Source organism: Anser brachyrhynchus, assembly GCF_964034855.1.
Source record: "Anser brachyrhynchus genome assembly, chromosome: 2".
Lineage (NCBI taxonomy): Eukaryota > Metazoa > Chordata > Aves > Anseriformes > Anatidae > Anser > Anser brachyrhynchus.
The window spans coordinates 69,523,847-69,547,013 of NC_137695.1; the positions used below are offsets into that span (position 1 = coordinate 69,523,847).

The 23,167-nt window shown below is 38.4% G+C and overlaps 1 protein-coding gene across 1 annotated transcript in view; it reads left to right on the plus strand.

The window, feature by feature from the left end:
- The window catches only part of LOC308189328 (uncharacterized protein), a 301,527-nt gene that overhangs the window by 212,759 nt on the left and 65,601 nt on the right, over nucleotides 1–23,167 (plus strand). The window contains exon 17 of the mRNA XM_080579258.1: nucleotides 20,240–20,458. Coding sequence (XP_080435384.1) covers nucleotides 20,240–20,458 — 219 coding nt within the window. The remainder of the gene's footprint in view (nucleotides 1–20,239; nucleotides 20,459–23,167) is intronic.

The window sequence follows — 23,167 nt, forward strand, 5'->3', positions numbered from 1 at the left end:
AAACAATAGGACTTCAGCTGGTCAGTATTGCTACAGTCATTTAAATGGTCATACATAAGTAAGAAGCTGATTGTAATAGTTCAGCCGAAACCTATAGCAGGTGTGTAAGAATGGGTACACTCAATGGAGTGAACCATAATCAGATAATAAGAAGGACTATGTACTATAGTTACTTTGTTTCAATGCCTGTCATCAGCTAAAGGTGTCATCTTTTTTTTGGATTAAAATGAAAAATCACAGATCTTCTTTCTTAATTTGTAGCCCACAGCTTTCCCCCAAAACAGTTAACATAAAAATTTTGATTGGGAAAAGGGGGAGCATGAGTTCTTTTCCATTGTGATTATTTCTTTCAGATGTTGAGGATAGTATTCTATGCTTAAATTAGGAACTCTGCACTTAAGTTTTCTTCAAATGGTTTTCACCAAAATTTTAAGATTTTGGCTTTACTATAATAATGCCTTTTGCGCTATCACTGCTTTGTTCTCGTTAAAAAAAAAAAGCATTTTTTTAAAGAATTGCTGAACCTAGAATACATCAGAGTCTAATATTCTTTTGATCCATAGTTGCTTGTTACTTTTCTGATTGTCTTTAAATGCCTGCTTCAGACCCACTGATATATTAACTCTATTTTCTTTACCTGGCTAATTCATGTATGTGAAATGTTTCTGGTTTCACTACTGTCCCCTTTTCCTCATTAGTGGTGCACAGGTTTTCTCAGGCATTTGAAAAGCACATGCTGTTGCAGAATACTTTCTAATCCATATTTGCCGCTAACTGAATTATACATGGGTGGCATAGCACATATTCAGTCTTCCATCCTTATCTGTTACTTCATCATTACTTTCAATCTGCAGTGAAAAATGTGACTAACACGTTGTGTGGTATAAATAGACACTTCAGGTTGAGATCATTTATGCATGGTTTGAATTTTGATGAAATTTTATACTGCCCTCTGGGCTAAACACTTAACCTAAGTGATTGTCCCAATAATTTTGTTGAATCAAACCTTTCTGGATGGAAGTTTTACCTTTCATTATCTTCTAAATTGTTTACTATAAAGCTTTCCAGGAGTGTTAGGAAGCAAATAAAAAGGACACAGTTTCTGTTTATCAGTGATTCTGTGAATAATTATCTTGTCATTATAAACGACTGGAAATAGGAATATAAAGTACTTTAACTCAAAAGACTATGTGTTAAGTCATTGCTGTCCAACCTCAATATTTTTTTTCTTCTACAGCCACAAGATTGGAGGTTATGCAAAATTTGAAAGTATAACTGTAGATCTGTCTACTTACAAATATTTATGTATAAATATATTTACAGTTGGTACAATTCATTGTGCCGATTTATGTAATTTTTAATTTTAGTATTTTAATTGTAGCAGTTGTATGATCTTCTTATATTTGTTTACTATTAAAATTGCTTCTGCTGTATTTCTGTCATTTTTAAAAACGATGCTTCAGGTCTATATTTGGGTTAATTTTTATTTCAATTACAAACATTCTCTCCATGTGGCTTTATTGTTTTTGATGTTGAAAAGTCTGGAATTTATTATTATGAGCTGAAAGCAATCATTGAACACTGACATTTTAAGTATGAAAACAATGCAAGTAATTGTCATTCATTCAGTTAAGATATTACATTTCTTGCAACAACCAATTATAAGCCGGTGCTTTTAACTGGAAATGTGTCTCCTTCAGTTTTCAGCTGAGCATTTTGTATAGATTTTCATTGTTCATAACCATGGGAAGTTGCTGATCAAATATCACCCGTTACTTTTCCTTAGCAATCTTTAAGTTAATGGCCCTAATTTGTAAACTAAATTTAGGAACTGTTTCTTCTTCAGAAAGTGACAGCTTTTTAATAAATTTGAAATGTCCAGACCAGAAGAACTAAGCGGCTTGGTTCAGAAAGGTTGTCACTCTGTTGCATGCTGACCATCGTGTTGGCAGTCTCCATGGTACCCTCTGTAGTCCCTGTTTTCTAGTCCTCTCAATGGAGGTTGGTCACGGAGTGGTCTCCCATCCTGCCTGTCCTCCTGGCTTTCTTTGGTGAAAACAAGTCTCAATGGGATGAGGATGGAGGGAATGGCACTCAGGTGAAGAAGGTCAGGGTGTGCATCTGGTGATCATGAGGTTAGTGTTAACCCCGAAAGTATTTGGCCAGTAGTTTGACCATGGCTCTGTGTCTCATCTCCCCATTTCCCACTAAAGCAAAGGCTTCCCAGGGAGGCTACATACTTGTCCCCATACAGCTTGGTCTCTTTGCCTCTAAGTTGTACATTGGGACGTTTGACTCTGGTATATACAAGTGAGGTGATCTGGCAAGAGTGCCTTAAACAGCTGTGGGCAGTAGAAATGAAGAGCTGGTTACCAGTTCTGAAGAGAGAGACTGCTGAAACAAGTTTTATTTTTTCAGCACCAAAATCCAAGCATTTTATCAAGAAAAAAAATCACATGGAAAGCTGGTTTTCTGACAACCACTGCTAGTCAGAAGTCCCAATTCTCTTTCACACAGCAGTCTCAATGGAAAATTTTATGGCTAGCCCTAGTACAGACTCTTTCAGAGGTGTTGAGCACCCACTGTGCCCATTAATTTAAATAAGCCCATAATGTGGTTTACATTTAATAAACTTGCAGCCTCCACATGAACCAGGTTTACTGAGTGTTGCCTGCTTTCCTGCTGGGTCTGAGTCTGCTGGTCTGGATAGTGTAAGAGACTTGGACGCAGCACATGCCTTCACCCCTTGTGTTTGTTAGAACTCCAAGCAAAGACTACTGAGAATGTGTTTTTACCCAGTAGAGAAGACTTTTATTTGAGGATAAGCTTGCACACAAGTAAACTGAAAAATGAAAAGGTTTGTATATGGAAGAGCCCTTTTATTTTTGGTTGTGTTACAGCTAAGTTATCAGAATTGAACTCTGATAATTTTGATAAATAAAAGCAGTGTATTGCTTTAGCAGTTAACACAGCACTTACACAGAAAGATAGCCTATTATTCATTTTAAAATCTTCAGATATAGTAGTAAAAAAACAAACAAACAAGCAAAAACAAACAAACAAACAAAAAACCACCAAGTGCATATTAGGAAAATTAGCAAAATAAAAATAGATCAGATATTTCACCAGCGTGAATTATCTTGCAAGTCTAGTGACTTCAGCAGGGCAGATATGTCAACTAAAAGCTGAAGTTTAATGCATACTTCATACAAGAGGATGCATGTGATTTTTACAGAAAGAAAGTGTGAAAAGCAGTGTATGTGTGATTATATACTGATTTATTCTTATTTACAATAAGAGAGCCCAAATAACTGTAGCTCACATCAAAAGTTTCCCATTTTTGACATTCTGAATTTAAAGAGACTAGTGGTGGTTGCTTTTGTAACTCAGCCTTGTCTGTTAGGCTGCCTGCATATGTTTCCAGCATTGTGTTATCCAACTCTGCTCATAATAAATCTAACCAGTTTATTGTTCAAGAGTCTACACCAAGCCCTTGTCTACAATCAAGTTCTAGTTTAGTTGTTACTAAAGAGGAAAAGATTTGTGGGAAAAACATTTTACAGTCCAGTGTTGACAAATGTCTGGAGTTTTCAATACCCTAATGTTGTCTGGTTAAACGGATCCACAATCACCTTTGTTTACTTATCAGTAGGGCTGAAATTTGTTTTTGCATTTTGGTGGCATACCAGGATGATTTGCTCGGTATGGAGTTCTCCACTTCTCTTGCCTTCCCAGGGACTTGCCAACCCTTCCCTGGTCCTCTCATGCAGCCTCTGCCAGCCCTCTGGCTTCTGGCCAAGTCGGAGCTCACAGGGTAAGGACAGTCCCCAGGGTATAGCACTTGGATAGCACAATGAAAGATACATTTTCAATTTACACTCCTTCTTCTTACTATGAGTGCATTCTCTGTGCTCTGTGTTGTCTACCACAATGCTTCCCAGAGCAGTGCCAGAATGGATGACACACCAGTATTTTGCAATCTGTCTCAAGCTACCCACTTGAAATGAAGGAAGCATGTGACTGCATGAGAATCAAGGATATGTGGTATAACTGTCCTGGTTGAGTGTGTTTTTTTTTTTTTAATTATTATTATTATTATTGACAAAGCACTTTTCACTGAAAAATTAAGATTTTCAAAAAATGTATTTGTGGGAAAAAGGTGGTGTTAACTCTTCTTCCAATTCAGGAAATTATAATTAGAACAAAGGTTGGAGACTGTTGAAATATTCTATCTTGACATTTTGAAGAGAACATTTTTTTTGAAATTACTTTTGTTTCACGTTTTAATATATACAGAAGGGTTCATTTTCTATTGAAAAGGTCAAAATCATTTCAAGCAGTTTAAATGATCAAAACAGGTCCTTTCATTAACCAGAATATCAGTTCATGAATATTTTTTATGTTGTTTTCAACATTTTTATATTTTTTATGTTGTTTTCAACATTTTTATCCCAATCTGGGATCAGAATTATATTTGAAAATCTTCATATGAAGAGAAAGCTACTTCTCATCTATCTTTATTCTGAAATCAAAAACTTTTAGAATACCTTCATACCTTACTTAAAGTGAGCTCCAGTGAAACGTGAAATAAATAATACACATTCTCTTTGCCTACATTGGTAAATAATTACCTTGTGAAATCCCACATCTCAGCAACAAAAAATTAGATTTAGCATGAAAGAAGAACAGGCATTAAAGACAGTTGGCCCACCTGCAACTGGCTTATTTATCCAGGAGTATATATTTATTGCCTGTACTTCAGTATCTTTTTATATTCTTATTATGAGGAATGGTATGGAAAAATGTTATAGGTAGGGACCTTCACGTTCATTTTGCTTCACATGAATGGCTGTTACATGTCTTCACTTCATTCTTCCTTGAGTGCTCTCTCTCTGCCATTTCTCTACCCAATCTCTTTTATTTTCCCTGCTCTCTTGTTTCAATTTCTGTCAAAATCAATAGAGTTCAGACTAATGATATCTAGGGTATTATCTTAATTTTAAGAATGGATTGGATGGCATGTTCAAAAATTATTACATAATAGAAGGATATTCACAGAGAAATGTTACTGAATTTTATGCTCATTTCTCACCCAGCATCATAGAACCTGTTTTTTCCCAGATTTTCCCTTTTGTGTCTGTGTGGAATCTGAAAACTTTCAGCATTTATTCAAGATGTCTGGACCTTTGACAGCCATGTGGCAATTCCAGATGCAGCCACTGGACTGTACAGATTTGCTCTACAGCACATGAGAAGTGACTCTTCTGTGCCTGAGACATGTTAGATCTATTGTGTGTGGACTAATAGCATGCAAATGTGCAAGAAATGCGGTGCTCTCTAGATGCCTTGGACTTAACACATATGCAGCTCTCTGGACGGTACTGCAGTAGTACATCTGACATAACCCTGACTATCGGACCGAGTGTGTATATGCTCTGCAGTGCATGGGAAAATCTGTTCCTTATGAGAAAGCCCAGAGGTATTAATACTGTAAGTAGAACAGCTGTGGTTCTTGAATATGAAGTGAAAAATACCTTAATTGTTTTATTTTATTTTACAAAATTATGGAAATCTTATGTACTGATTTTTGTTCAGCACAAAAGGCTGTATTTTCTAGTATGGCTCTATATTAGGTTTATTACTACTCTGATCAGTTGGGGGGCAAATTTCCAAGTCACACTGATCAATCTACATATTAAAAAAATACAGCCCCCAAACAAATCATATTGTAAGCAGGATTTCTTCAGCTTCTGGAATTATGGATTAATGAATCTGCCTATATGAAATTCCTAAATGCTGTTTAATGTTGGAATTGCATGGACTTTTGTGCCAGACTGAGAACTGCAGGTTTGATATATGACCTATCTGCCTTCTCTGTTTTACCTTTTCTTCCTGATTTCATGTTGGACAGAAATACCAACTGATGAAATAGCAGGGTCAATTATAAAGATCCATTAAATAAACTTAGATGAGCCTATATACACAGTATAAACATCTTGATCAAAGGATTTGCTTTCAGGCAAAGAGTTGACCAACTGACAAATGATTGTAAATAGCTTTTTTCCAGGCCTGGATTGGGTGATAATAAAGTGAAAAGAATAAAATCTTGAGGAGGCATGCTCTTTCATTGACTATGTTGGAGAAAGTGTAAAAGACTACTTGTGGAAGAAGCAGTGTCTTCCAGAGGAGAGACCATCTCTGGGAAAAGCAGAGGTAGAAAAGATCCTAGCTCACTGAAGAGAACTCTGACCTCAGTCAAAGGAGTGCTCAAGAGCAGTGAAGACGTGCGGAAAGGATAATGCATTAGGCCTGTGTTTTTTCCACTATATGCCCCAGGAAAGATGCATCATTAACAAAGAGCAGTCACAAAGCTGCAGTACTGCAGCCCTGGAGGTTAGACCTCACCTGGAGAGAGGCTGAGACAGCTGGGATAGTGCATCTCATTTTTCTGGAGGTCTAACACCTGTGCCCAGAAATTATGCCAAAAGAGGCCAAGGAAAGAAATGTTATTTCTGTCTCTTGGCAATGGTGATACAAGATCACTGAAAGAGAGCAAGAACATCGGGGTAATCTGACAATTGACACATCAAGGATTAGAGGCTATATTAAAAGAACTATTAGGCATGTCAATTAATTTTCCTTTACTTCATTAATGAGCATCTTAGCTATGCATCTTCTGTTTGAAGCAGCAAGCAATCATTTTTCCAGGTTCCTTCATGCTATGACAAGTCACAGTCCTCCTGAGACACAGATGAGACAGGGTATAATATAGCATGATTATTGTTCCTAGTTTCATGAATGACTCTTAACTTTCCAACTGAAGGGAAATTTAATACTTATTTTGAATGTCAAATGCTGTCTAAAAAAATGAAACCTATGCAATTTGACATTTTTCAAAGCATCAGCTTTTACCATACTTTGAATCTTATTCTTTTGCAGTAACTCAGTTTATCCACTACTTCCAGTCTGAGATTCCAGTCAAAGAATCAAAAGAAGGAAGAAAACAACAACAAACAAACAAACAAAAAAATAACAACAACAAAGCACCCAAACCAGAGCACACTCCTCCTTTTACCATGAGAGCTCTGAAGTTGCTGATGACCTTCATTAAATGCCACAACAAACTTCTGATGTTCTCAGCAGTGAGTCTCATGACCCACAAATAGAAGCCAATCTAAATCATGGACTGGTTGTATTTGTCTTTTGTGTCTAGAAGTCTGCTGCCGGAATTTGCTGAGTGCCTCTAAAAATATAGCAGAAGGTTAACTGACAAAAGGCATTGTCTTTGTAAATCCTACCTTCAAATTTTGAGCCTAGCAAGTAAAAACTATTTAATGAGTAGACACACACACACAAAACAAACAACAACAACAAAAACAAAACCAAAAAGCAAACAAAAACAACAAAGAACAACAATAAAAAACACAAAACCCTAAATTCTTCTCTGTCTCTTACTCCTTTAGGTAATGATTCAAAGTCTTTAAACTGAAAGAATAATATCAAATACAACCTGTGAACCAATTTGGCTTCAGATGAAAACAGAAGTAAAATTTTAAAAATGACACAGTATATTAACATAATTTTAAGGTTACACAACTAAAATATCACCAAACAGAAGCTAGGAGATGTGAAAACTGAAGTTTTAACATAACTTAAAGTTCTGAAGCATTGCGGATCAAGTAAGTTTTAGCTTGATCCCTAGGGATACAAATATTATTAAAGCTACATATTAAGCAAGAAAAAGAGGCTACAGAACACCAAAAGCCTGAGAGAGCATTACTATCTGATCAGAGTCAGAAAATTTCAAACTACTTTATATCCGTTAACCACAGTTCTTTTCAGTTACATTTCAGCACCTGAATTCCTTTGGTATCTTTGGAAATCTCACCCTGACTGCCTTGCCTGACTTGAGATTTTTATTTATTATCATTGCTGCTAAATTTAATGGGAAGGTGATCAGGCTCCTTAGCTAAACTAAATTAATACTGCGTAAACATATCTGGTGTACTAGGTTTTATAATTAAACAAAAAACTCTGGATGGGAAGGCTGGACCAATAAGGATCCTGCTACACTATGAGCTGTTGGAGAGAAAAGGAGTAACAGGCTCAGTAGTGTTAGCCCATCATTTCGAGTCTTTACAAGGGCCAGCTTGTCTGGGTGCGGGAAGTATGACCACTTTGTAGATACTTCTATTTGAATGAGATATCAGTAGATTTGAGTCAAGTGAGCATTGTCAAAATGTCCATGTGACCTTGTCTGAATGCAGACCAGTAGTGGAAGACCTTATAGGTTTGAGATAATGGGATTTTGTCCTCTAGGATTGTGTGGATGTCTTTGTTGTAGATTGAAAAGTAGATACTGAATAAGTGCTAAGGCTGATTGGAAAACTAGTGGGTTTTTGTTTGTTTGTTTGCTTCTTGCTAAAAATCCAGCCTTTCAGCAGACTAAAAAAATGTTAAAGTTTAAATTCAGAATCACGTGTGGTGCCCTTTGAAGGTTACTGTTTAAGTGTTTATTATTCTTACTATCTAGGTGAATCAGTCTCTTTGAAAAGCTGCAGTTATATTTTTCAGGTATTTGGATTTCTTTGATGGAAAATCTAAAGCTCCCAAGAAAAAGCTGAACCATATCTTCATAAAAAGACAGTGAAAAATATTTTCTGTGAGTTTTCACAGACAACATAACCAACAGACTGTATTATTTTGCAATACTTTTGAAGAAAATATACACAGACAAAAAAAAAAGCAGAGAGGTTATTTACATTGTAAGTTCAATATCTGGTAACTATCATTTATCAGAGACAGCAAAATAACAAGGATTTTGCTCTGCCCAAATACATTATTTTTCACCTTTGGAAGCTTTGGTCTAATGACTCCTGAACACTTGGTTTATTTCTTAGCCAGGTTTCCTAGGAAGGCAAGGTGAATGCAGTCAGACTGAACTACCCCTAATAACTTGTAAACTTCTGTCCAGTTTCAGCCAAACTTGGTCAAGAAGAATAGTGAGATTCAGTTACTACAGATTTCATGGGATTAGAGGTCTGGATAGAGGGGAAATACCTCAGTTATTAACCCAGCGGAGACTGCAGCATAACACAGAATCAGTTCCACTGTTCCAGGGAATCCTTGTGGTATGGGTGAAGTCTCATATCCCTGTCTCTTCTGCACAGTCACTTTTTAGAAATTGTGTGATGGATAAGTAGTGTAACGCATCAGAAAGAACAAGTTAATTGGCATCTTTAAAAGGTATGTACTCTTCTTTACTCTTGAGAAAAACATTATTTTGTTTAGAGGTGCCAACTCTAAAATAATCTTCCATCGTTTGATTAAGATTCGATGATTAAATTCCAAGTACCTAGGCGTCATAACAAAAGCTCTTCAAAACTGCAAAAACTCATATGGATATTGATTAGCTGTGAATTTAATGAGTCACATTTTATTTTTAAAGGAATTTGCCTTTTCTAAGTCCTCACCTTCTGCTCTCTCAGTATAAAGTTAAAGCTTTCTGTGACAGTGCCGATGTCTTAGGCTAGCATACTACATAGATTGGGAGAGATGACAGAAAATGTAATACACAAATAAATATGTTCTTTGCAGAGAGTTATTTGTAAGCTAGTCTATTTTTTGCACCCCAAAATTCTTCACTTACCCCTATGCTTCTCATTACTCTCCTATACTGGTGTTTTTTCCAATGATGCTGGTTTGTGTTTTGGCTCATATTGGAGGTCACTCAGTCACACCCAGCACAGCTGTTTTGGATGCGTCTGAGAGGAAATGCCACAAAGAAAAGCACAGACCCAGGGCACAGTTTTATCTAGAGCATGCAGAAAACATGTAATGAGTTTATTATATTATGCTTTCAGTATCACAAAGCAGCATTTCTACCAGGAAAAATATGGCCCTTGTATCATTTGAGTGCATATTTTTACACAGTTGGAGCTATGTATTGCCATGGTACTGTGCAGTAATTAGCTGTAAATTCCAGGCTTTCTTAGCACCAGAGAGAAAGCTTTGCTTTTCATAACAAATGTCCCCTTTGGGAAGGAAATTTCAGATGAAGACCATTTCAGTGGATCAATAGATGACACCAACAGGAAAGGAAGCCTGCATTTGTCTTGCCATGCCTTACATGTAGCTATGGGCAATAGAGGAATGTATGTTATCTAGAGATTGTTTCTGATAAGGTGATATCCCTCAAACTCCCAGTGCAGCTAGCAATCATACATTGATTTCAGAGAAACAAGCTGTGGCAATTCTTTAATTTCTGCTTTATACTCTGGAAGCAGAGGACTAAGGCCATGTCTTCACATTGAAAGAAAATTTGTGAAATTTCTTTCCAAAGGCAGCCTGTTATAATGCTGCTTGAACACCTTGAACACAGCTAATATCCATTATGTCATATAGGATAGCAAGCAGGAAGGAGAGCACTGCACAAGAAATTACAGTTTTCTTTCTTTCGCTTTCTCTATTTTTTAAAGGCAGAAGACCTGATTTCTATAAACAACCCCCTAGAGGTACTCCCCTACCAATAGCAGTCCACTGTGGAATAGATAAGCTTCTCATTATGTATCCCCCATGTTTTGATCATCATTTCTATCACGGTTGACATTCTGGTCCAGTTATATCAGGTACATTCTGTATAAGTCCTTTAGAAGACCGGGATAAAACCCTGCTGAATGCAGGATCGTTTTGCCTTGGGGAGAGAGTTAGTCAAAGTGCACATAGTTCAAGGTGGATTTCTAGTCAGATTCTGCAGCACTGGGGCATTCTAAAAGAAATATTTTTGAATTGAACATAGCTCAGAAGGAATTAAATTAGTTCTTTAATGTTTGTTTTTTTCTTCAGAGCCATCAACACAAATTACATTCTAAAATAGGCAACTAAATATAATAACGCAGCATTAAATTGAAAAGAAAAAGTTAATACTGTTATTATGTGATGCATTTTTTTTGACTAAATTGTATAGATAATTTCCACCATAATTTCAGTGGTGTTTATAAAGATCTTTTAAAAAGATTTCAGTTTAACATTTCCTATAGCTGTACTTTTTCATAATATAATTGAATTTAAGATATCTTTACAGTATCTAAGTTTTCTCATCTTGATAACTACTTAATGATGTTTTAAATATAATAGCATTCCAGAGTATTCTGCATATGCACATAACATTTTTTCCTTCCCTTCTTTTTATTTTATTTCATTTTATTTTATTTTTAAATTCCCTCAGGCTTTTAAAGATTTATCTAAGCTGGCCTAAAATAGATTTGTTTCTTTCTGAAATCAGCTTGTATTAAAGTAAAAATATATTTTAAAGTGCAGTGCTATAACATCAGTCACCTGCTCAAAACTCAGATTGTTCTCATTTGTCAAAACCTGGAAGAAGAGTTCTTCCAAATGGTTTGTTACAGCTACATTTGGACAAAGTAAGCATCGTAAATACTCTGAATACTTCAGACAGTTTTCTGTTTGTGAGATTTATTTCACTGTACTGCATTTTCCGTGTAATTTCATGAACTGCCTTATCTGGCCACATTTAAATCTGCAAGGATTCATTTGTAACTACGTTCTGACTGGCATTACGTGGTTCACATTGTACTTGATTTTCCTCATGGACTAGTATTCCTGCATTAAACTCTTCTGTGCATGGACATATTGACACACAAGATAATATTAACTAAGAAGATAGTATTAACTAAGAAGAATTGATGTCAAGAAAAAAAATAATTCCTAATGAAAAAATTGCTATAAATACATGTCTCCTCCTTCCCCCAGACTCCATTTGTTTTGCCTGTTTAGTGCTATCTTATAAAATTTACTATAGAAAAGGGAAGGTTATTTTTGTCTGGTCAGTACAGAAGCTGATAGAGGAATAACGCTAATGGTCTTTTAGAAACATATTATGTACAAGCTACAGCCATAGATTCACTTTTTTCTCTCTCTGTTTCATACCCGCCTATTCCTATTGTGAATGAGTATTATAAATCTGCACATGAAGTGAACTGTGCCTTCAGTTCAACAATCGACATCCTAACTTTAGCATCTTCACACATGTATGATTAACCTGTTGCAAGTGAAAGAATAAGAGCATTCAAGAATTCAATTTCTGTTTCAGCTTTTTGCTGTAAAAAATAGATACAACTGAGGAAGTAAAGGAGCTTTGACTTGTGGCTTGTCTGTGTTCATATAAAATGAAGTTTCATTGCTGCACAGCCAGGCAGCAAAAGGTCTTTCTGAAACAAGACCATCACATGCATCTCCTGCCCTGCTACGTCCACAGCAGCCTCGAGTTTTTCAATGCTTACGGAACGTGGCCATTTGACTCCAGCTGTACAGACCAACACTCCTAGTGTGATACTGCTACTAATTAAGTCCAGGATGGAAAAGAGGAAACGATCAAACTTGTGACTTTCCCTTCCCTTCCCTTCCCTTCCCTTCCCTTCCCTTCCCTTCCCTTCCCTTCCCTTCCCTTCCCTTCCCTTCCCTTCCCTTCCCTTCCCTTCCCTTCCCTTCCCTTCCCTTCCCTTCCCTTCCCTTCCCTTCCCTTCCCTTCCCTTCCCTTCCCTTCCCTTCCCTTCCCTTCCCTTCCCTTCCCTTCCCTTCCCTTCCCTTCCCTTCCCTTCCCTTCCCTTCCCTTCCCTTCCCTTCCCTTCCCTTCCCTTCCCTTCCCTTCCCTTCCCTTCCCTTCCCTTCCCTTCCCTTCCCTTCCCTTCCCTTCCCTTCCCTTCCCTTCCCTTCCCTCCCCTCCCCTCCCCTCCCCTCCCCTCCCCTCCCCTCCCCTCCCCTCCCCTCCCCTCCCCTCCCCTCCCCTCCCCTCCCCTCTCCTCTCCTCTCCTCTCCTCTCCTCTCCTCTCCTCTCCTCTCCTCTCCTCTCCTCTCCTCTCCTCTCCTCTCCTCTCCTCTCCTCTCCTCTCCTCTCCTCTCCTTCCCATTCCTTTCCCTTCCTTTCCCCTTCCTTTCCTTTCCTTATTATTTTTTCTTCCTCACATCTGTCTCTTATTTTGAAGCTTCATCATGCTCTGCTTCAACATTCACTGCACACCTTCACCTGTTTGCTTGGTGGAGTTTTGACTAGTACTGAATTGCCATTTCAACTGGGCAACCTCAGAGTCTTTTTTCCCAATGGCCTGCCAGCTAAATTGGTGTGTTACAGATGAATGCACAGCTCACAGATGGTGTTTGAGTGTTTAGAGGCTCTCACAAGTAGATACCTATTTGGTCAGGAGGAAGATTACATTTTTCCTCCAGACAGAGCAAATGTCCTTGGGGATGTTTTCTGTGTCAAGGTAAAAACAGTTCCACACTTCAGGTACAAGGGATTCTGTTAGCATAACCAAGAGTATTACATATATATATATATATATATATATTTTTTTTTTTTTCCTTCTGGATAAGTTATGCTGCTGCTAGTAATGTGAATGAAAAGTTTTATCTTCATTCTCCTGAACTTCTATAGATACTTTAGGCCTAGCATCTCCTTTATTTTTACCTTTTTTCTTTTTAACTGGGTTGAGCTTGAAGGTGTACTTATGAATCCTGTTGCCCTGTAAAGTTCTTCTTCACGGCCTAAACTGTTTGTTTTATTGTTCATGCACAGGTTTGAGTATTTATGCTACTTGCTGTGGGAACAACTTTGTGGCTAGCACTGTGTTTGTGAGATCTATACCTCCAATGACATCTCTCATCCTCCAATGTAAGGATTGTATCTTTTTCTCATTCATTCATTGTTTTCGTATTTACTTAAAATGGTCAGAGGGCAAGAAGTAGGGGAGGAGTTACATGCTTTCTTTTCCTTCTTGACTGACCTATTCATGTCATGAGGATGAATAACAGACTGTCCGCTGCCTTTTGTTCCTTTCTAGTATGAAATATAAAATAAAGGTTCTTAAAAGTTCTGCAAGCTGCACTTGAGTTTCCTTGTTTCATGTTTGTTCCCATCCAGAGTTGGAACCAGACAGACTAAAATATTTTAACAGTCTGTTCTTGTAAGATTTCCAGACTATTTTGCCACGCCAGCAGGCTCATGAAAATGCAGTTGAGCATGAAATAGGCAAAGTTTTAGTTGCCTACCTAAACTGCAGCAATGATGATAATCATTTATTGTTGTCATTTTTGTTTTGTTATTGTCAGATGCAGCTCAAAACTGAAATGTGCAAAGCACTGACAGCTCTCTACAAAGAACCACACTGTCCTCCAGCACCACTGCTACTCTGATGAACTTGTGAAGCCTCCTTCTTCCTATGCTTCCTTCCCCAGCTTGGCAAGAAATCTCTTCTTGGGAATTTCTCGGTTATTCCCCCAGGAAATTCTTAGTTGGCTAGAGGCAGAAGATGGGCTCCTCTATCAACTGTATATCTTTGGGTGAAGGGGCTGCCGAGGACAAGAATCTGCTGGTGTTCACCAATTTTCTGTTCTTATAAGATGTTTTATAGTGAGGGCTAAGTGTTGACCATACTGCAGCTAGCACAGATGTATTGAGAGGAATATGAAGCTCTTAGCAGTTCCTTCCCTTCTTTAATAAACACATTTTGGCCCAGTGATCCACAGTGCCCATCCCCTAGCATGGAGGGATGTAGTGGTCCCTCCAAGGCAACAGCTGTGTCAGGATACTTCCCTCTGAGCTTTTTGGCGTGAACAGGTTACAGGAAACATTCAGCTGATGTGTTTGTTCTGGCTCCTGGCTATGCGCGTGATGCAGACACCTAGGCTGTTGCTGATCCAGAGCTTGATGCCTGCTGGCCCTCTCCTTGTGAGCTGATGCAGCCTGAACCTTGTCAGGGACTCAGCCTCTGTCTCCCCTCTCCCCAGCGTGGTGCGGCAGCGTGAGTGCTGCCAGGTACACTCACATGCTTTTGTCATGCTCTTTGAAGTGAACCAAAGCAATTTCTGCAATTAATGGCTGACTACATTTCCTGCTTTGCAAGCATGTTTACTTCTTAAAGCCTTCCTTTAGTGCTTTTGGATTTTGTATACTTCTGGCAGTTTCTTTTTTCCACCACGTGTGCACCTGAAAAAAAAGCCTGTCATGATTTCTAGTATTTCATCCATACTGTGGTTTTGGATTTTTCAGCAAGCTGTAGAACAAGTGCTTCTATCAGCATTTGGAATAACCTAATATTAGGAATAACCTAACATCCCTTCAGATTTTTGTCGCTTCTCTTACAGCAGATAGCCCCTAGATAGTCCCTGTAAACATTGGTGGTACCCACTTTCTCAGTGCTCGCAAACCGACGGATATGAAGTGTAGCTGTGTCCTGGAAAGAGATGGGCAAAAGCAGTTTTCATCCTTAGCAAATGTTCACTCTGGTTATGTTCACTTTGCATACAAATAAACCAAAAAGTAGTATTTTATTAGGAATCCAGTGGGTAGAATAATGGACTGTAACTCAGCAGAGCTCAGTTCAGAGCTCTGCCACTAGTTTATTGGGCAAAGTCATTCGTGTCATCGCCATACAGCCTGGAATAGACACATTCTTTGTAATACAATATGAGCTCTATAAAGAAAAATATATTATGCAGGAGGAATAATAATAAAATCCTTCTAATTATAATAACATTTTATTTTTTACTTTTTAAAATATTTGTGTTGTGCACAGTGGTCTGAACCAGACTCCATTCTGTCTTATGCTTCATCAGTAATGCTTTTAACTGGCTTCCATTCCAGGGACTATGTGTGTTGGTATATTTTCTTTAGATGTACCTTCAAATACAACTGTGCTTTTCCATTGAAAGTGATAACATTTCATTGTAGTAAATCTGGGCAGCATTTGTTGCATCTTCATTGCTGTTGCAAAGCCGTGAAGAACCTGGACTGATTTATGGATTTCACAGTATATTTAAATGCCTACCATTTATGGTGATGACAGGGAGGGGTCCTTTTATTTGTAAACTGAGTAAATGTGTTGCACAGATTCTTGAGCTGTGGAGACTGTTATCTCCTAAAAGTAATTTGCATAAAGTCATTCATGTTTGCATTTGCTCTTCAAATATCTTCTCTGGCTGTATGTATATATAGAAATATAACATTTATTTTGCCTTATTTTATGCGAAGTAAATAATAGATACATTCAGGACTGGATCCTGAATATCTCAGCTGGTATACACCAGTGTAGCTCTGCAACAAACAGGGTTACATCAGCTGAGAATCTGCCCCTACCATCAGCTGTAAGTGCCAGTCTTTTAGTGCATTATACAAATGTTCACCGTAGTTTGTCAGCAGCAAAGCTGTCACCCAACAGTACACACTGCCTTCTATCAACCATTACTTTTCTGTCATCATCATCAAGTGTAGCTTAAGAGAATCTGTGCATCGTTTCTTTCCTTCTGAACAATTTCCATTGAAATAATTGACCTGCTTTTATGGTAATTTGGTCTCCGCTATTTGTTACTCCAGCATTTTGCAAAGAAAAATGCAAAACTAATGCCCTAGAACAGAAACATTCAGCCAAATTACTTACCAGTAATCCAAGGAATCATGGATAAGTACATTCCTCAAGTGGCTTCTCCTTTGGAGCTTTATACTGTTTTCACCCAAGGGTTGAGATTTGGTGTTATTGTGGGTGGAGGGGTTGTTTTGTTTTTGAAAGGTAATACTCATGCTCTCTGCCCTAGAGCAACATTATATAAATCTCCTCTGAAAAGCGTATCTGCCAGCACTGTCACTCCACCCACAAGCTTTCACTAGTGACACCAGCTAAAAATATTTAAAGGGGCTGTTTCCACTTGTTTGGTGCATTTCATTTCATGTTACTGCCTCCTTCTTTCTTCATCGCTCAAAAAAGTCAATAAAAGATATAATTTAAGCCTTGTGTTTTGAAGTGACAACCAGCAAATAGCGTTATACCATGATTAATGAGTATTCAGGAATAGTTTGCTATAGCTTACAAGTAGGTTGGGGCCCACTGAATTTGTGTTACAGTAAATGGAGATATTCCAGTTATGGGTTGGGACTTTCACTGAGTCACTAGATATACTATATTTTCCAGTAATTTTTACCACTGCTGCAGATGTTTACATCAAGGTGTTATGCAGTCCTACGGAAGTACAAGGTAGCACAGAAGTGACACTCAAGGAGTCTGGAGCATCTGAGAAGTTAAACAGTAAAGAGGACCTTAGTTTCAGTTAAAAGCTAGAAACTATGGTCAACGTGTGTGATGAAAATCATGACGTCTTTTAAAGAAAAAAAAAATGCTGTTTTGAAAATCAAAACAAATGTTCTTCAGTTTTACCTAATGAATACGTTTTTCTTGATTTCTTTGACTTCCAGAAAGCTTGGCATTCTGTGGAGTTTCTGTATTGCTATTGCTTTTTTTAGGCGAAAGGTGTACCAAAGTAAAGAGATCGTAGATGTTGCCCTGCTGGTTTAAGCAGGACCATTGTCAGTGGAAGGCTTCTGGGGTTTGATAACAGCTAATGTGCTCTGAATTTCTCTACTCTCCTTTGAAGGTTTGTTGAGTCAGGTGGATTCCCGTGGCTAAGAAAGTCAGCATCTCAGGAAGCATGACAATGCACAGACATTCTGCTCTTTTTCATCTTTGTATCCTGAAAAAGTGCAACTTTTTGGTAGTGATAGTTCACATGTGGAAACATTAGTTCTAGTGTGACCTCTTGAAAATAGACTGGGAATCAATCTGGGGCTGCAGGCACAGTTTGAATATTTTCATTGCTGCCTGAATCTTAGGGAAGTTTGGTAGCAATATTTTGTATTGTGTGCTCACTGTGCTTACACAAGCAGCTTCTACATGGGGGTTGAGTTATGGGGTTGGAGTAGTTGTATTCATGAAACTCCTGTGAAAGTACTGATTGCATAGCTAGGTTATGTCTTCATGAAGCTATCTCACCTTCCCAACTTGGCATTTTGGTCATTAATATATCTCAATGTTTCTGGTACTCCAGGATCACTGTAAATGAAGAGAACTTGGTATTCTCAGTACTCTATTTTGAGCTGCATGCCCTCCTTCTTAATCTCTGTGTTGGGTAGGAGTAATGATTTATGTCTTGAAACATTTTACAAATAGTATATTGAACATTTCACTCCGGTGTTGCTTGTTTGTAGGTATCTTAATTTAGTAAAGTAAACCCAAATAACCTAGTAGCAAATGACTTTTACATGAAATGAGGTGATGATCTCAATACAGACTTTTGTGGAAAATACATGATTCTCTCAGTACAGAGTTGAAGATTGGCAGTGTTCCCTATAGGATATGGATTTCTTCCATGGGTGAGGCTGGGTGGGACATCTATGTGATTTTGCTCGTTTTATGGATAAGAAGAATATTATGAACTAAGACACTAAGACAGTATTCTTTTTTTTCTTTTTTTTCCCTTTTTTTCTCCCCCCCTTTTTTTTTTCTTCCACAAACAACAAACTGTTCAGTCTAAGCTATAAAACTGTGTGGCTAATCCTGCCCTATTAATTCTCCTAAAAGGGTGAATACCTTATGTATAGATTTGGAGATTTAGACAGAAATTATTAAAATGGACAAGAATTCCTTTATATAAAACAAAATGTAGTACTGTCTAGATTCAGAGTTCAGAACACCCAGAGTGCCATGCTTATATTAATATAATACCACAGGCAATTATATTTCTCATTTTATATTTTTATTTGTTTCTTTCTCACAAAGCATAGACTATGATTTCATAATGTTAACAAAATACATGTGGTGATGTTTCTGTAGGCCACTGTGGGTAAATAGTTGCAATATGAGGAACGTGATTCATAACGTAGCTTTAAGCCTTTAAAGTAGGACTTTGTGATTGATTAGGATATAAGCAAAGTGGACTGCAATGTTTCAAAAAGCCCTTCAAAACCGCTGACAAATCAATCTATAGTCACTGGAAGAATCACCAATTTCAGACCAACAGATTTTTCTGTGGGAAATTTTGGGGATTTGTGCTTAAGGCCTTATTAGAGACAGATAAACTAATTTTTGTGGTGTGTCCCTCATAACTACGCCTCATGTTCTTTGAACAGCCAGTTAAGTAAAGCTTGTGCCTTCTCATGAGAAGAGGTACTGGGCTGAAAACATCTCCTCCTCTTCCTGCACAGGCATCCTGCTCAACACCAAGTGTCAGGAGTTACACAATGCCAAGAACAGACCCAAAATCCAGGCCTATGGCTGGCAATTTTTTTTTATTTTTAATCTATTTTTATTATTTTTCATTTCTATCTCTCCTGCTCATTCAAATCTAGACCAAGTGCAGAATCCACCTGAGTTTCTCCATTGCTACTTGTACTTCTGAGAGATATGAGTATTAATTTCTGACTGCTACAAAAAGAAACATACAGAGCTATCTAAGAAATACATACATGTAGACAGGAAAATGCTTTAAAAGAGTATAAAGTACAGTGCAAATATTGCTGTCACTTCTTCTCCAGTCATATGCTACACTTAAAAAAGCCAGCATGTTTTCTTCCACAAAAAAGATCTTTATATTTTTAAACTTTCAGAAGCCTCAATCAATATAAATAATGGCCTGAGTACAATGACATCATATTAGTCCTGCATCTCAGCTGCTTAGTCATTTAAATCAGTGGAAATAAGCATAGCAGTTACTTTCAAAAGGTCAAAGAAGCTACTGTCTTTTCAGCTTTGAATCAGCTGAGAGACTCCAGTTTCTTGGAAATATAATGCTAAGACTGCATCTCTGCATCTCATTTTTTCCCCTCCTTGGAAACAGTGTAGCAATTAGCTTAAAGGGCAAATCACACGACAGTTAGTAGAATACTATACACTGCAAGTTCCTTTCTATTTTCTCTTTCACTTGAAACTAGTTTAAACAGGAGTTTTAGCCCACATTGTGTACTGAAATATTTGACTGAAGTTCAAATGCCAAAAAGCTCTTCACGTTTTTTAATAAAATAAATCATTTGTCAATACAAATATTACAGTCATTTTACCATTTTCTCAGAAGGAAAATAAGTGATAAAGTGTCATGGAGAGCCATTTATAAGAAAATTAAAATTAAAATGAAGGCAAAAGTCATTTAAAAACTTGGTTTTAAATGTAATTTGTTGTTTTCTTTGTAAAAGTAGCATGGTTTCTGGGAGGAAGCACCGATCATCTAGACAGCATTCAAAACAAATTTTTTTGTTTGTTTGTTTTGTTTCTTGTCAGAGGTGTTGGTCAATCAACTGTTTTGATCGGAACACATTTATCTATGTAACAGGGCTTTACTGTGTTTCAATAAATTCCTTACCTGTTTTTCCAATGACTCTTTTTTATTTCCATGTTTTCAGCTGCCACTCTGCTGTTGAGGTGAAACTGTCCAGAAGGGTTGCTGAGCATTTCCATTTTGGGGTATATGCAGCCTTCTCAGAGCTGGGAGCTGCACGCTGGTGTTCCTGGGACTTCTGGCTGCTTGTGCTGCTGGTAGCGTTGCTTTGGTTTGTGAGACTTTACCTGCATTACTGTAGCCAGTGGATCTTCCTTAAGACCATCTCTGTTCCAGTTACAAAGTAAGTCCTGTTGCCTTCTCCCTCTGTTGGAATGTTTATACAAATCACTTGATTTAAAGCAGTTCATTTTTGTTATGAAGAGAATTGGTGACTGAGACTAAGGATTCTGCATGCAACCCAGATAGGAGCATTTGCAGAGATTCATAGAACAAGGACCACATCTAGACTCTAGATTATCTGATATGCAAGTGTGACCCTAACAGAAAGGGGAAATATATCTTTTAAACTCAGAACAGGATGTGTCCATTTGTGCATCTTGTGCCACCTTTACCTCTTACTCTTCCGAGATACCCAACAGATTATGTATCTTCCACAAGAATAATTTGTCATTTTGGATCAAGTATTTCAAAATGCCTAAGAAAGTGGTGTGGCCTTGAGGTGAGGAGTAGGACATAACCTCTTTGAATTGCTGGAACTCCTAGGACATTTTCTCCACAGCTGAGATGCAGGCCTCTAAGGAGGAAGAAAGACTTTCTTCATATTGCCAGAATTGGCCAGACTATTCATCCATTAGTTGTCCATCTCCATCTTTGCAGGTCATTGCCTCCAATGAGCTGGCATATGACAATGGTGCACTCCATACAAAGTTCTGCCACGTGTTCTGTGCACTTCATCTGGATCTTTGGATAACTGTTTTTTGTCTAGATCACTTTAAACAACCTCCAGCATGGCTAATTCCCTCAGGTACTGGACGCCTCTCTCCATGGTGGTCAACTTGCCTGGATGGCAAATAACATCTTCCTTGAAGGGATACCTTTCCTTCATGCCTGGCTTCTGCCATAAGTAGCCACAGTGGAGTAGCTTCAGTGCCTGCTGCAGGGGTTGGAGTAGCTGCAGGGCCTGTTGCAGGGGTTGGATGCTGCTAAGATGCATTCAGCTACTAGAAAGAAAATTCATTCTATCCCATCTCAAATTAGAACAGAAATGCACAGAACTGAAGAAGCATTTAAATCATATTTAATGTTACCAAAGTGATCTATAAGTAAAATACTTCAGAATAATTTAAATTTGATATATCTGTTTTACTGTGATGACTACAATGGGTTCACATATTTTAACTATATGATACATTAACTTTAGAACAGGAATGAGAATTCTCTATAGAGCTCCAGGAAAATCATTACATGTCATTATTTGACATGGAAAAAAAAAAAAAGATGGAGAACAACTCCACAAAGTGATATATACCTAGTTCCCTATATGTTGCTGTGGGGAAGAGAATGGGCTTGTAGAGCAAAAAAAGAACTGTTATATTTAGGGTAGGAAAGATTTTTCCAGTACAAACATATACATACATGTATATATATATTCACTTTAAAGCATCATTTAAAATAAAATAATTTGGTAGGTGCTAGTAACTTGCAAATCTGTGACCTGTCTCTGCTTTGAGCTAAACTGGGTGATAACTAGGATTACTGGGTAAAATTTGAATAGGGTGTCTGGGCAGACACTGGACGTTGCTGGGTATAGTTAAAGTGGCCTTCTAGATCTTGACGCAAAGCCAGCCATCTCTAGCTTCTGGCCTTGCACAGACCAGGAGGGCTCAGCCAGCTCGCAATAAAACTTTTGGGAGGCCAAGCATCAAAAGCATGTGAAAGCAAAGGAAACAGAACAGAAGGAAGCAAGGTGTGACAGAAAGGTAGTCATGCTCAAAGACACTAATCACATCTGTCCCAGACAGTCAGCTACATTAAGGATAATGTTCTCAAGCCAAGATGCCCTGAATCAGCATCTGAATCTGGAGCTGCATTCCCTCAGAACAAGAGATCAAGTTGAACACCCTCCAGTTCCACCAAACACAGTGTTAGCATTCACAAATCAGAACCAAAGAGAATATCAGACCACTTTACCTGTAGCTAGGAGCAAAATCTAAGGCACTTCAGTTGGCTTGAAATTTTTGCCTTGTGTTTCAGCATCTGTACATAACTCATAATACCTTTTGCAGTTCCTGTCTCCTACAGCACCAGCACATTTACTTATGCGAGCTTTTCAAATCCTTCTTACACAGTGGCAAATACAGGAAAATATGATGAAAAGGACTCCAGGGTTGAGATGAGGACAGGGAGATCACTCAGTTATTGTCATGGGCAAAAGAGACTCAGCATAGGGAGATTTATGTAATTTATTACTTATTACTAACAAGCTAGAGCAGTGAGAAACTAAAAACAGAAACAAACAAACAAACAAACAAAAACACCTTCCCACCATCCATCCTCTTCTATATACTTCCCCCGAGAGGCACAGGGGAATGGGGAATGGGGGCTGCTGTCAGTCCCTAACTCTTCGTCTCTGCTGCCCCTTCATGGTCACTCTCTGTCCCTGCTCCACGTGGGGTCCCTCCCACGGGATGCCGTCCTTCCCGAACTGAGCCTGCGGGGGCTGCCCACAGGCAGCAGCTCTTCAAGAACTGCTCCAACATGGATCCGTACCATGGGGTCCATCCATCAGGAGCAAACTGCTCCAACATGGGTCCTCCATGGGTAGCAGCTCCCACCAGATCACCTACTTCTGTGTGGGGTCCTCCATGGGCTGCAGCATGGAGATCTGCTCTGCTGTGGGACCCATGGGCTGCAGGGGGACAGCCTGCTGCACCAGGGGCCTCTCCACAGGCCACAGGGGAACTGCTGCTGTGTGCCTGGAGCACCTCCTGCCCTCCTGCTGCACTGACCTTGGTGTCTGCAGGGCTGCTTCTCACTCCTCACTTTCCCA